The following is a 14,248-nucleotide window of genomic DNA, read 5'->3' on the forward strand; positions in this document are numbered from 1 at the left end:
ACTCAACCTGAGGGTCTGATGTTGCCTTGCACTTGAGGGTTAACATGGTGCCCTCCATGATCTAGTAGAACAACAACAATCTGCTTCCTAAGTGACACTTTAACCTTACACTAAGGCGACAGAAGGAAAAATTAGTGTTATGTTTTTTTATCTTCTTTCAGGTTGCTGGGGATGAGGCCCACATCTTTGGGTTAAAAGTTGAAGTGTCAAGCTAATAGCCATCAACACAGGAAAAGCTGTTCATGTCATTCATAATAGGAGAAACATGAGTTAAAACTACCCTGAGATATCAGTCCTCATTTGTCAGAGTGACAGGAGTCCAGGGTTGCTAGCATAGCCAGTTGTCAGGCTGTGGGGAAGCAAGTGCTTCCATACATTCACTGTAGGATACAAAATGCTGCTCTCTCTCGGAGAATGCTGGGTAAACAGGTGTGCATTTACCCTGTGATAAAGCAGTGCCCACAGGCCCATTTCAAAGGAATCTTAAAGTAACAGGTAGGTCCATGAGAGGATGTTGAATTGTGAACCAGCCTTGTCAGGTCTCTGCTATGTTTGCCACTCTCCTGCTGGACAGACAAGTCCATGACGGAGCCTAGAGGGAGGAAGTTTGAAGTCACAGGTACAAGGTATGAATTCAAGAAACTAAACTGATTTACCCTAGGAAACAGTTTTTCTTGTCACTTAGATATAGGACAATTTATATGTAGATTTAGCATCCTCTCATCCAAATAGAATATATTCTGAGTTAACAAGATTTCTCAAAGATTATTAACTCAGCTATATTGTTGCATGTATTTCAATAAATGTTAGATAATTATATTTGAAAATATGAATCCTCATCCTTCTGCCTGCGAGGCTTAAAGACTTGGCGGTATAGGGCCTGGCGGCGTGGCCTAGCGGCTAAAGTCCTCGCCTTGAAAGCCCCGGGATCCCATATGGGCGCCGGTTCTAATCCCGGCAGCTCCACTTCCCATCCAGCTCCCTGCTTGTGGCCTGGGAAAGCAGTTGAGGACGGCCCAATGCATTGGGACCCTGCACCCGCGTGGGAGACCTGGAGGAGGTTCCAGGTTCCCGGCATCGGATTGGCGCGCATCGGCCCGTTGCGGCTCACTTGGGAAGTGAATCATCAGATGGAAGATCTTCCTCTCTGTCTCTCCTCTGTGTATATCTGGCTGTAATAAAATGAATAAATCTTTAAAAAAAAAAAAAGACTTGGCGGTATAGAGAGGACAGCACAGCAGTTAGGACATTGCTTTGGCCAGTAATACCACATGTTGGAGGGCCTGAGTTCAAGTTCCAGCTACCTCTAATGTGCAGCTTGGGAGGTAGAAACTGATAGCTGAAGTACCTGGTTTCCTGGCACCCACAAAGGAGACCCCTGGGCTTTGGCCCAGCCCAGCCCTGGTTGTGGAGCATTCTGGAAGTGAACCAGGAGATAGGAAACCCTTGTCTCTGTCTTTGAAATAAAATGAAAATAAGTAACATGTGAAAAGCTTTAAAATTAATTTGGAGGTAATAATGACCACATTAATGTGGATATCCCCTGGAACTGCCTCATCAAGAAGGTCAGTGTAGGAGAAGATGTTGTGGTTAATCAGATTAAGCCTATCCTTGGGACACCCTCATGGCATGTTCTAGTACCTGGGATTAAGTCCTACTTCTGTGTATTATCCAACTTCCTGCAAATGTACCTGGGAGGCAGCAGAAGATGTCCTAGGCACGTAGATTCTTGCCACATGTGTGGGAGACCTGGATAGAATTCCAGATTCCTGGCTTTGGCCTGGCCCAGTCCTGGGTGATGCCAGCTTTGGGGAATGAACTGGAGTGGAAGATCTCTCTTTTTTTTTAATTAAATAAAAATAAGAAAGAATTACTTTTTGATCTGTTTAATTCCTGACTTAACTCTGGAGGGTTTTTCTATCTTCATATTAAATGGAAGCCTGTGCTCACTTCAGCAGCATGTATACTACATGGGAACCAAATGTTTGAGCCAAAACAAGTTATACACGAGCCACATTCTGTTCTTGCCATATTCTTCCCTGAAGGGAAACCCAAGATGCTTATTTGGTCTGCATCTCTCTAGCCTGCAAATTCTGAGAACACAGCTCTCCTTTCTCCCAAAACAAACACAAAACAAGAAGGCAAATGTTTCTCCTAGGATAGTATCTCTTTAGATTTCCATACTTCAGTGGAGCTAATCTGCAAGGGTTGGGATCTTCTTCCCCTTTGGGATTTAGGCACAGTGAAAGCCACGCTCAAGCTCTTTGACGAATGTTCATAGGTATAAATGCAACTTTACTCCAGAACAGAAGCTTTGTTCACTCCCAGCAAATGGGAAGAGCAAGTGTGTGCATTTTTACCCAAGCCAATGTGGTAGTTTGTCTTCAGAGAAAAAATTTTAGATTTATTTTGATTATTTGAAAAGCAGAGTTGAAGGGTGGTGGTGGTTGGAGAAAAAGAACTTCTGCCCACCTCTGGGTTACTCCTCAAATGGCCAGGACATGTCAGACTGAGCAAGGCTAAAACCAGAAGTCTGAGATTCCATCCACATATCCCATATAAGTACTCTGCTTTCTCAGGCATGTTAGTAAGGAGATGCAACAGAAGCAGCAGCCAGTCCTAGAACCAGGACTCATGTGGAATGCTGGTATTGTAGGCAGTGATCTTAACACATTATGTCACAATGCCAGTATCAGGTTAACCATTTTGAACTTAGATGCCTTCAAAATGGTATCTTGGCTGCCAAGTGGTAAGAATGCTGAAAACTTTCATGGGAAATGATTTACAGTGGTAGGTATTGTTGCACAGTAGGTTAAGCTGCCACTGGGAGCACCCACATCACATATCAAGTCTCTGCTACTCCATGCTTCTGATCAGAATTCCTGCTAATGCACCTGGGAGGCAGTAGATGATAGCCCAAGTACTTGGATTCTTGCCACTCACCTGGGGAACCTGGATGGAGTTCCTGGCACCTGACATGCCCCCAGCTGTTGTGGGTATTTGAGGAGTTAACCACAAGATGGAAGAATTTTCTTCCTTGCTCTGTCTTTGTGCCTTTCATGTAAATTAATGTTAAAAAGAAGAAAAAGCAATATACAAAGGTGTTGGAAACAGAAAGAGGGCTAAGAATACAAGGGAGAGTTGGGCTGTTATGTAAATGACAATAACAAGCAAGAGGAAAAGAAATGGGGCGAGCTGGTGGCAAAAGGGTCAGCATCATTAGGTTGGTAAATTTACAAGAAAGTGGGTATTTCTTGAGGATTGAAAACACTTAAGTTCATCAGAGTGCCACTGGTGACATTCATCTTAGTGTCCTTGCTAGCGCAGCTCCCTAGATGTTCAGCTTGTCTGGATGAGCACTGTTGCACTGAGTGATGGTGGGCTCTCTGTCCTAATGCTAAGTTCGTGGGTAGTACATAACCACATCTAAGCATTTTAAATACAGACTCTGGGGCCTGGCAGTGTGGCCTAGCAGCTAAAGTCCTTGCCTTGAACGCTCCGGGATCCCATATGGGCGCCGGTTCTAATTCCGGCAGCTCCACTTCCCATCCAGCTCCCTGCTTGCGGCCTGGGAAAGTAGTCGAGGATGGTCCAAAACCTTGGGACCCTGCTTTTTTTTTTTTTTTTTTTTTTTTAATTGCAAAGTCAGATATACAGAGAGGAGAAGAGACAGACAGGAAGATCTTCTGTATCTTCTGTCTGATGGTTCACTCCCCAAGGGAGCGCAACGGCCGGTGCTGCGCTGATCCATCCGAAGCCAGGAACCAGGAGCTCTTCCAGGTCTCCCATGCGGGTGCAGGGTCCCAAGGCTTTGGGCCGTCCTCGACTGCTTTCCCAGGCCACAAGCAGGGAGCTGGATGGGAAGCAGGGCTGCTGGGACTTGAACTGGTGCCCATATGGGATCCCGGTGCATTCAAGGCGAGGACTTTAACCGCTATGCTACTGCACCAGGCCCTGGCTTTAGACATTTAAGCAGTTTTAGGAAAAGGTCCAGTGTGGACAGTGGGCAGACTGAGTAACCCATTTGGGAGTGAACAGAAATCAGCCGAGTTGGCTTTGAACTTTATCTCTGTCCCTGCTCCGGCCGGGGCTGGTTTGTCCAGCAATACCTCCAGGTTTTCTTCTTCCATCACTGAAGTCATGAGGTTGCTTTGCCCAGGCCTATACAGACCTGTGTCTGTATCATAATAGTATTCTGAAGCACGTGAGCCTTCAGCTAACTTTAAGGGCTCTGTTCTCATCCTGGAGGACACTTTCTCTGCTGAACAGCCCACAGTGGCTACAGCAATAGCTTGAGCATTCTCAGGAAGGAGGGTGGGGTTAGCCAGTTGCCTGATTCGCCCCATGTGTGTGGGCTTCCACCTGAAATGACCAAAGACTGGCATAAGTGACTGGCCCTTCTCTTCTCAGCAGGGTGTGTCACTAGGGACAGATCTGGTGCATCCAGCACCTAGAGAAAGGCTGTTGAGCCCTCCCAGGAGCCACCACTGTGTCTTCATGGAGGACCACCAGGCCTTGGCTGTCAGAGTGATTGTGAGTCCCAAGAAAGCAACCCAAACAGAGATTGTTTCTCAAGTGACTGAGATGGCTGCACTGTGGCTCAGAGGCTTACTCTCCACCCTTGCCAGCCTGCTGTGGGTCAGCTCCCATTTCCCTGCTGCCTCAAACACCTGCGCCCAGCCACTCACAGGTCACCTGTTGCAGTTCAGCTGTCTTTGCTGCTCTGTTCTATGTCCCTGGAAAGTGTACAGTCCTCTGGGAGTGCTCACAAGAAAACCTGGAAAAAAGAGACCTTTAACTTCAGGCTCCAGGCTTCAGCCACAAGACTCCCCCTCTGCTGGGCTCCAAGGGGAAATGCCAGATTCCTCTCCACAGCCCAGCAACATGAATTCTGAGTGTCAGGCTGGAGCGTGGAGCTGGGACTTGACATCTAAGCTATTGTGTAAAATGTCACAGCAACTGTAGTTGTCACAGAATGAAAACAGACCTATTTTCTTCAGTTAGGATGAATTCAGAACTCTTGAAGAATGCAAGAATGTTTCAAAGGCAATGCTAATTATTTTGCAAACAATGGCTGTTTCTTCCACAACCCATTTCCCTAGTTCTTGATAACTTATTATATCCGGCACAGTGGAACCTCAGGTTGCCATGACTGATTCTAGAAGTTTGGGAGCTGAGGAGAGCCATTCAAGGCCCGTACCTCAGCTTTTAAGTTCTTGCCTGGAAGTTGTTAGTGGGGAATGAGACATACAGCTCAGCAGGCAGAACAAGTGTTACGAGTGTGGGGGAAATTGGACTTTTTGACCCCTTGGAGTGGGATCCCCTCTGGTGAATTTGTTGGTGAAGGCTTGGTAGTTGAAGGAACTTTCTCCTATTACTTGGGGGCAAAGCTCAGAGGAGGGGAGGCAAGGGGGCAGTGCCCTCACCTGACCTCCTTTCAGCCACCAGGTGGCTCCTCTGTTTTGCCATTTTGGTGGAGAACCAAGGAGCGAGAGAAGGGAAAGAGAGTTTCTCCAACCTCTGGATCTACCCGACAGCTGGGCCTGGGCCTTGGCATTGTTAGCATTTGAAAACTTCTTGGAAGAGGCGGAGAGTTCTCCCCACTAGGTGCTGGGGTCTGAGTGCTGAGACCCCAGTGGCTGCACACAGAATGGGGCTGAGCATCCAGGGCACAAAGACCAGACCGAACTCAAGAATGAGTCTATTGTGGCTTTGTCTCAGGCTTGAAAACTGTGACCAAGGCCCTTTCATTGTTAAGAAAGGCTGTTCCTTAGCCACTGCAGGTTAGTAACTTTAACCCTTCCTTGCAAGGTAAGCCCTGGAAAGTTCTGTGAGATGGCACCCTCTTAACATTGTGCAGAAACTGCTCCTGCAGTCTCCTACCCCATCATGCTGTAGTGGCAAGCCCTGATCACACATGCATAGGTTGGCCTGTATCTGGCCTGGTCTCCTTTGCTTGAGGTCTCTACCAGTTGCCAGCATTAAACTTGTACGATGCCTTTGGATCATTTCTTATTGAATTTAAACACATTTTCAAAATTGAAAAAAATTATTGGAAAGGCAGATTTACAGAGAGAAAGGTCTTCCATCCACTGGTTCCCTCTCTAAGTAGCTGCAATGGCCGGAGCTGAGCTGAACTGAGCTGAAACCAGGAGCCTGGAGCTTCTTCTGGGCCTCCCAAGTGGGTGCAGGCTCCCAAGGTTTTGGGCTGTCCCAAGTACTTTCCTAGGCCACAAGTAGGGCCTAGGATGGGAAGTGGTACAGCCAAGGTACAGAGTTTCACAGTGTCTTCTTTTAAATCAGTGTCACTGCTGATTAATAGAAAGTCAGGGCTTTCCATATTGCCACCTTAAGTCCCTGCTTGATTCTTTTGTTTTTGTTTGTTTGTGTGTTTATTTTCTATGGACCAGACATCAGATAAGTGTATAAAACTTCAGGAAACTGTCCCTTTTTCTTAAACCGGGAGCATTGGTGCCACCTACTGGGCGCTTGCTGTTGGCTGCAGGCTCTGTGGCTGGTCCTGCTGTTGTCTTTGGGTGAGAGTGTCTGTCCTGTTTTCTAGCACCAGGATAAAATATGTAGGAATGAAAAGCCTGCAGTGTTTTCTGTTTATAGAGAAAGGAACAGGCTGTGACATTATGATTGGGCAACTAGTAAGGGACTGAAGCAAATAGGAGCAAGGCCTTCCCAACCCCAAGTTGCTGAATCAGAAACTAGGAACTTCATCCAGGTCTCCCATGTGGGTGCAGGGGCACAGGTACTTGGACCATCTTCCGCTGGAGACTCAAACTGGTGCTCATATGGGATGTCTATGTTATAGGTTGCAGCTTAACACTATGTGCTGCAATGCTAGCCCGTCATTTCAATATGTAACAGTATTAACTGGGCAGCAATCATTAGAACTTAACATTTTATTTTGTTGTATATTTTTAACCTATCAAAGTGTCTTCCACTTAATGATGATCAGCACTGATTTTCCATCTGTTTTCTTTATTTTTTTCATAATTTTATTTATTTTCTTTTTACTTTAAAGTGGAGAGAGAAGCTGATGCAAAAAGATCTTTCATCCACTAATTCATTCCCAAATTTTCTATAGCAAAGCCAGGATGCACAAAGCCCTGTGGGTATCTCACTTGGTAACAGGGCCCCAATCACCTCAGCTATCACTTGTGCCTCCCAAGGTATGCTTCAGCAGGAAGCTGGAATTGGAAACAGCCAGAACTTGAATCCAGGCATAGTGGCAGAGAATACAAGCTTCCCAGTGAGCATCTTTAACTGCTATGACAAATGCCCACCCTAAAAATATAACTTCATATTACTATGAGATATAAAGAAAATAAGAGTTGGCATGTGGCACAGTGGCAAAGTGCTCAAGATGCTACTTGGGTCACCCACATCCCATATCAGAGTACCTGGGTTCATCATGGCTCTGCTTATGTTTCCAGCTTTATGCTGACACATACCCTAGGAGATACATGAGTCAAATACTTAGATCACTGCCACCCACAGGGGAGACACTGATTGGTTTCCTGGCTCCTGCCTTCAGCCTGGCAGCTCTGATTGTTGGGGACACTTGAAGTAGGAGATGGAAGATACCGCTTTCTCTTTGCTTTTCAAATTCAAAAAACTGTCCTGGGCCTGGCGGCGTGGCCTAGCGGCTAAAGTCCTCGCCTTGAACGCGCCAGGATCCCATATGGACGCGGGTTCTAATCCCAGCAGCTCCACTTCCCATCCAGCTCCCTGCTTGTGGCCTGGGAAAGCAGTCGAGGACGGCCCAGTGCATTGGGACCCTGCACCCACATTGGAGACCCGGAGGAGGTTCCTGGCTCCTGGCTTCGGATCGGCATAGCACTGGCCCGTTGCGGCTCACTTGGGGAGTGAATCACTGGACGGAAGATCTTTCTCTCTGTCTCTCCTCCTCTCTGTATATATGACTTTGTAATAAAAATAATAAATCTTAAAAAAAAAAAAAAACTGTCCTGGGTCTAATGCAGTGGCTCAGTTGCTAAATTGTTACCTTATAAGCACCAGCAGCCCAGCTAGGCACTAGTTCATATCCCAGCTGTTCTACTTCCCATCCAGCTCCCTGCTTGTAGCCTAGGAAAGAAGTAGAGGATGGCCCAAAGTCTTGGGACCCTGCACCCACATGGGAGACCCAGAAGAGACTCCTGGTTCCTAGATCCTGGCTTAGGATCAGCTCAGCTGCAGCTGTTGTATCCATTTGGGGAGAAAATAAGACAATGGAAGATCTTTCTGTCTCTCTGTAAATTTGATCTGCCTTTTCAATAAACATAAATAAATCTTTTTTTTTTTTTTTTAAGTTCAATTTAGGGGCCCAGAGCGGTGGCCTAGTGACAGCTAAAGTCCTCGTCTTGAACGCTCCGGGATCCCATATGGGTACCAGATCTAATCGTTGCAGTACCACTTCCCATCCAGCTCCCTGCTTGTGGCCTGGGAAAGCAGTCGAGGACGGCCCAAGGCCTTGGGAACCTGCACCTGTGTGGGAGACCTGGAGGAGTCTCTGGGATCCTGCCTTCGTATCGACTTGACTCCAGCTGTTGCTGCCACTTAAGGAGTGAATCAGCAGACAGAAGATTTTACTGTCTGTCTCTCCTCCTCTCTGTCTGACTTTCCACAAAAAAATAAATAAGTAAAAAAAATCATTAAAAAAAGGAAAGTGAGAGTATTCAGAGTTACAGAAAAAGAGAGAGAGAGACAAAGAGAGAGCCGTCTGTTGGATCACTCCCCAAATGATCACCATAGCCAGAACTGTGCTGGACCAAAGCTGGGAGTCAGGAGCTTCCTGCAGGTCTCCCATGTAGTTACAGGCACTTGAGGCCTTGGACCATCTTCCAACTGCTTTCCTAGGACATAAACAGGGTTCTGGGTTGGCAATAGAACCACCAGGGTTTGAATCAATACCCAAATGGGATGCTGGCACCACAGAGGATTAGCTTACTACGCCACTGTTAGCGTTTTATCAAGTGAGGATATTTCTTGTATTCCTAGTCTGAAGGTTTTTATTATGAAAACATGTCAGATTTTGTCAAGTGCTTGTTTTTTGTCTAATGATGATGATGTATAAGTGTTTAAGCATAATTCTATTGATCTGTTACATGATAGTTTTACTCAAGAACTTCGTTTTTCTGAGATAAATCCCACTTGGTTGTGCAGAACATTTTTTTTTTTATAGTTTCTGAGTTCAGTTTGCTGGTTTCTGTTTGAGGATTTTTGTTTCTGTGTGCACAGAGGATGTTAGTCTGTGGTTTCATTTTGTTTCATTCGCCATGTGACTGCTCTGTTTGATTTTGCTATAAGACTAATATTGCCTGTATAGAGTGAATTGTGAAGTGTTTCCTTTTGCTTTTTGGAGGTGTTTGTGAAGAATTGATAGTTATTTCTAATTCTTTGGTGAAACTTACCAGTGAAGTCATCTGGGCCTGAGTGTGGGGAGGGGGGGCAGCGTATGCACTGCATGGTTTCTTACTTCTGGAGCATGTTAGTCAGTGGCTTGTGGATGCACATTTCTGTAAGACAGGGTATCTGAAAAGAGTGGGCCCAACAGAAGTTGGAAAATTTTGGAGAGGTTCTTGTTGACCTTACCTGGAACCCTGCCTTTTTTTTCTTCACTTTATTGCCCAGTGTTTCATAGAAGATGAGATCTTCATTTTTCCTCCTAAGTGGATGCTATGGAGGTTGGGACCAAAAACCTGAGCCTGTCTCTTGGGTGGAAAAGATGCCTGTAGGCATCGCTCAACAAAGGAAGAAGTTAGTACTCAAATGGAGACAAGAAAGAATGGGGTCTCGGGCCCTCCTGGGAGCCTTCAGATTTGGGTGTGTGAGAGTGTGTGTGTGTGTGTGTGTGTGTGTGTGTGTGCCCATTCCACCTCACCTTAAATATTGCCAATAAGTCAAGGTACTTTAATTGCCGAGGATCCCAAATGATAAATGGCAGACTCTGTGATGAACTATTACACAGCCATTTAAAGAATACCTTTGCTTGACAAAATATCTAGTTAAGTGCAATGTGCAAAATGTGTCAAGATAAAGAACAATGGAAGGGAACCTGTAGAAGTGTGTGAGGTGTGTGTGCCCTGGGAGAGTTCAGGATTGTGGGGCGTTTTCTTGTTACCTGGGTCTTTCCCCCTGATGTTATGCTGCCTTGACACAGCAGAACAACAGTTGCCGAAGTCAGGAGCTTGTGTCAAGTGCAGTAGTGAAGTTGTGAGGCCACTATGTCCTCCAGAAAACAGTCGCCCCTCAGATCTGTCCCATATCTGCCAGAAACTTCGAGCGCTCCCTAAAAGTCCTTCTGTCTTGTCTACCTGTGGCAGCAGATTTCACCGGCACTCAAGCCTCAGTGCTCCCTGCTGACAGCTTCCGTGGCCAGAGACCCTGCTCTTTCTCTCCCAGGCGAGGACCTGTCATGGCACTCTGGCCTCCCTGTGGACCTCCAACACGATCATGGCTGCTGCCCCCACCCTGAGTCAGGGTGCTTGGGATGTGAAGCAGATGCCAGGAACCTCTGGATTTCCCAGGCATTCACACTAGCAGCCTCTTTTTCCCACTGAAGGCTGATGGAGTTGGCAAACAGGATCAGCTTAGCTTGGTTCTTCAGAAATAGCCACAAACTCTTTGCTTCCAGCCACAGTGACTGTGTTGCCTCCTTCCCAGCAGGTTGGAGCCTCCCAGCCCGGGGGTTCTGAAATACCAGGTTGGAGCCAAGCCTGGGTGCAAGGCGTTAAACACTTAAGCCTTCTCCTGTCTCTCCCACAGAGAACACTTTCTGCAGTGGGGACCACGTGTCTTGGCACAGCCCCTTGGATAACAGTGAATCAAGAATTCAGCACATGCTGCTCACAGAGGACCCGCAGATGCAGCCCGTGCAGACACCCTTTGGGGTGGTCACCTTCCTCCAGGTGAGCCTTGGGGTGTCCTCTGCTTGAGCCTTCCCTGTGGGAAAAGTCCAGACCTGACAGGAGCAGGTTTCCTTTGCACTCCTTGCATCTTTTGTTCCCTCTGGTGGTTTGTCAACAGATGGCCTGATTTTACCTACTGAGATGGAGGAGGGAGGGAAGGGGGTGCTGGCATGGCAGGGGATGACTGTAGCGGACAGGAGGCCACAGGGGAAGTATTTCGTGAACTCATAAAGACCCAGTCAACCCTAGGCACAGGATTTCTGACAGAAAGTCAGCTCCATTTTCCCAGGAATGTGAATCCACTCCCACTGCAGCCAGGGCTTGCTTTGGGTCCTGGGGTTGTCCCTATGAAGGGGCGGTCTGGTTGTTCCCTGGAGCTTGACACTGAGTTAGGCCCTAGTGAGACAGGAGCATCTCTGCAAGCCACCAGAGCATTTGGCCTGTGGTTCTCAGACTCCATTTACAGTCCCTGTGATGCCAGACTGCTAGGAACAGCTCTCATAACCTTCCCAATTTCCAGAGCCACGTAGCCTGAAGACTTATCCTGTAATGGCCAAGGCCTGATTTTCTCCTCTACAGCTTGGAGTTAGACCCTGTGTCTGCCAGACATTGGGAGGACGGATGGGAGAGCAGGTCTGGGTGCTAGCTGTGGGCCCAGCCATCTCCTGGCCATGCAGGTGGGCCCTGCTGAGTTGCTTGTGAACTGATTTTAGACAGAGCAGGCCTGGAGCACAGATCCTACCTGTGGTTTCTGCACTTGGGGTCCCCCCAAGAGAGATAAGTGGCTGAACTTTGTCGGGGATGGGGGGAGAGATGGTGACCATTAATGCACAATGACGTCCCTGGCCTAGATTGTTGGTGTCTGCACTGAAGAGCTGCACTCAGCCCAACAGTGGAACGGGCAGGGCATCCTGGAGCTGCTGCGGACTGTGCCTGTGTGAGTACATGCCCCTAGGTGAGGCGGGGGCCTGGGACTGGGGGTGCCTATGTTACCCCACATGTGGGGTGCCCCCTTGCATTGCTGTTTCAAGTACTGGTTTTCCTATCAGGGTTTCCTGACAGCTCACTTCTTTTCAGTCTGTAACCATGAATTATTCCCCTGTGTTCTGGACTGGGGGCAGCAAACAGGACAGGCTGTCAACCCAGTCCATAAGCCCCAGACCCTTAGTTACCATCGTATCCCCTTTGCTTGTCCACAGCGCTGGCGGCCCCTGGCTGATAACTGACATGCGGAGGGGAGAGACCATATTTGAGATCGATCCACACCTGCAAGTATGTCTTGAGGGAGGGAAACCTTTTTAGCACATGGTACTTAGGCTTCTTCAAAATAGCACTTTAACCCTGGGAAAATGGAGGAGCTTGATATGTGACTGAGTTAGAAATATGGCATGATTTAGAGCCTGGCCCCTGAATTCTGCAAGTATGTGAAAGGAAACAGAGATTTCAGCCTGGGCCCCGCGGCGTGGCCTAGCGGCTAAAGTCCTTGCCTTGAACACGCCAGGATCCCATATGGGTGCCAGTTCTAATCCCGGCAGCTCCATTTCCCATCCAGCTCCCTGCTTGTGGCCTGGGAAGGCAGTCGAGGACGGCCCAGTGCATTGGGACCCTGCACCCACGTTGGAGACCTGGAGGAGGTTCCTGGCTCCTGGCTTCGGATCGGCATAGCACCGGCCCGTTGCGGTCACTTGGGGAGTGAATCATCGGACGAAAGATCTTTCCCTCTGTCTCTCCTCCTCTCTGGATATCTGACTTTCCAATAAAACTTAAAAAAAAATAAAAGCGATTTCAGCTCGGGCAAGTCTATCTCAGACACGCATTTTTGCATTTTAAAAAGAGTGAATTTCATTGTATGCAAATTATGCATCAACTTAAAAAACTTAGATTACCAGCAGTGAAAGAAAATTAATCAGTACGGTTATATTGCCCAAGATTGATTCCTCTACTTCCCCCCTTCTAAAAGAACACAGACAGGGTGGGCATTATGGCACAAAAGGTTAAGTTGTCACTTGTAATGCTTGCATTCTATGTCACATCACCAGTTTGAGACCTGGCTGCTCCAGTTCCAGTCCAGCTCCCTGCTAATGAGCCTGGAAAGCAGCAGAAGGTGGCCCAAGTACTTGGGCTCACTCAACCTGTGTGGGAGATCTAGCTGCAATTCCTGGCTCTGACCTGAACCATGCCTGGTTGTTGCGGCCATTGGGAATTGAATCAGTAAAGAGAAAATTTTCTCTCTTTCTCTCTCCCTCTCTCTCTCTCTCCCTCCCTCCCTCCCTCCCTCCCTCCCTACTCTGTATCCCTCCCTCCCTCTCTCTTTCCCTCCTCCTCTTTCCCATCCCTTTCTCTCCCTCTGTCTCCCTCTCTCACTCCTCCAATCCTTTGTCCCTCTCTCTGCATATGTCATTCTGCCTTTGAAATAAACCCTCCCTCTCTCTCTCTCTCTCTCTCTCTCTCTCTCTCACACACACACACACACACACACACACACACACACAAACACAACAGAGTCTTTCAGGGAGCCACCCCATAGTTACCACCACCCTTTCCAGACAGGTACAAGTGACACTGCTACCTGGCCAGCTGCAGTGCCCCCTGGGAGACATGTCTCCATCCTGAAAAGCCAGGTACTGAGCTCCTGCCCTTCCTTCCCTGGCTAGGTCAGCATCCTGATGTGTAGAGGGGTCTTCAGCCACTCAGACTGCAGCTGCCCCTCTCAGTGGCCCTCCTGAGCAGCCTCACTGTCATCTCTGGTGTTCTAGAAGAAACACTCCTCGTCATGTGGGTGCATTTTGTTTAATTTTTTAAAGACTTATTTATTTTTATTGTAAAGTCAGATATACAGAGAGGAGGAGAGACAGACAGGAAGAGCTTCCGTCCGATAGTTCACTCCCCAAGGGGCCACAACAGCCGGTGCTGTGCTGATCAGAAGCCAGGATGCAGGAACTTCTTCCAGATCTCCCATGCAGGTGCAGGGTCCCAAGGCCTTGTGCCATCCTCGACTGCTTTCCCAGGCCACAAGCAGGGAGCTAGATGGGAAACAGGGCTGCCAGGATTAGAACCGGCGCCCATATGGGATCCTGGCATGTTCAAGGCAAGGACTTTAGCCACTAGGCCACCGCTCTGGGCCCATGTGGGTGCATTTTGAAAAACCCAAGAGTATGACAGTTGTTGCCATGATCTGCTCAAGGAGCAAGATCAGCAGGCAGCTCGTCCTGTGACTGCTGTGCTTCTGGTTGCTGCTCCACTGATTGCATGTCCCTACTGCCTCCTTTCATGCCCCATGAAACTGCACTGCCATGGGTGCTGCCTCTCCTGAGCAGGGGGAGAAGTGG

The 14,248-nt window shown here is 48.0% G+C and overlaps 1 protein-coding gene across 3 annotated transcripts in view; it reads left to right on the forward strand.

Moving 5' to 3' along the window:
- SUFU (SUFU negative regulator of hedgehog signaling) overlaps window positions 1-14,248 on the forward strand; it is a 101,894-nt gene that overhangs the window by 54,797 nt on the left and 32,849 nt on the right. For all 3 annotated transcript variants that reach the window (XM_058671939.1, XM_004579901.4, XM_004579900.4), the window contains exons 4-6: window positions 10,777-10,919; window positions 11,771-11,856; window positions 12,119-12,191. In XM_058671939.1, the coding sequence (XP_058527922.1) occupies window positions 10,777-10,919; window positions 11,771-11,856; window positions 12,119-12,191 (302 nt within the window). The remainder of the gene's footprint in view (window positions 1-10,776; window positions 10,920-11,770; window positions 11,857-12,118; window positions 12,192-14,248) is intronic.

Source organism: Ochotona princeps, chromosome 13, assembly GCF_030435755.1.
Source record: "Ochotona princeps isolate mOchPri1 chromosome 13, mOchPri1.hap1, whole genome shotgun sequence".
NCBI classification, from domain to species: Eukaryota; Metazoa; Chordata; class Mammalia; order Lagomorpha; family Ochotonidae; genus Ochotona; species Ochotona princeps.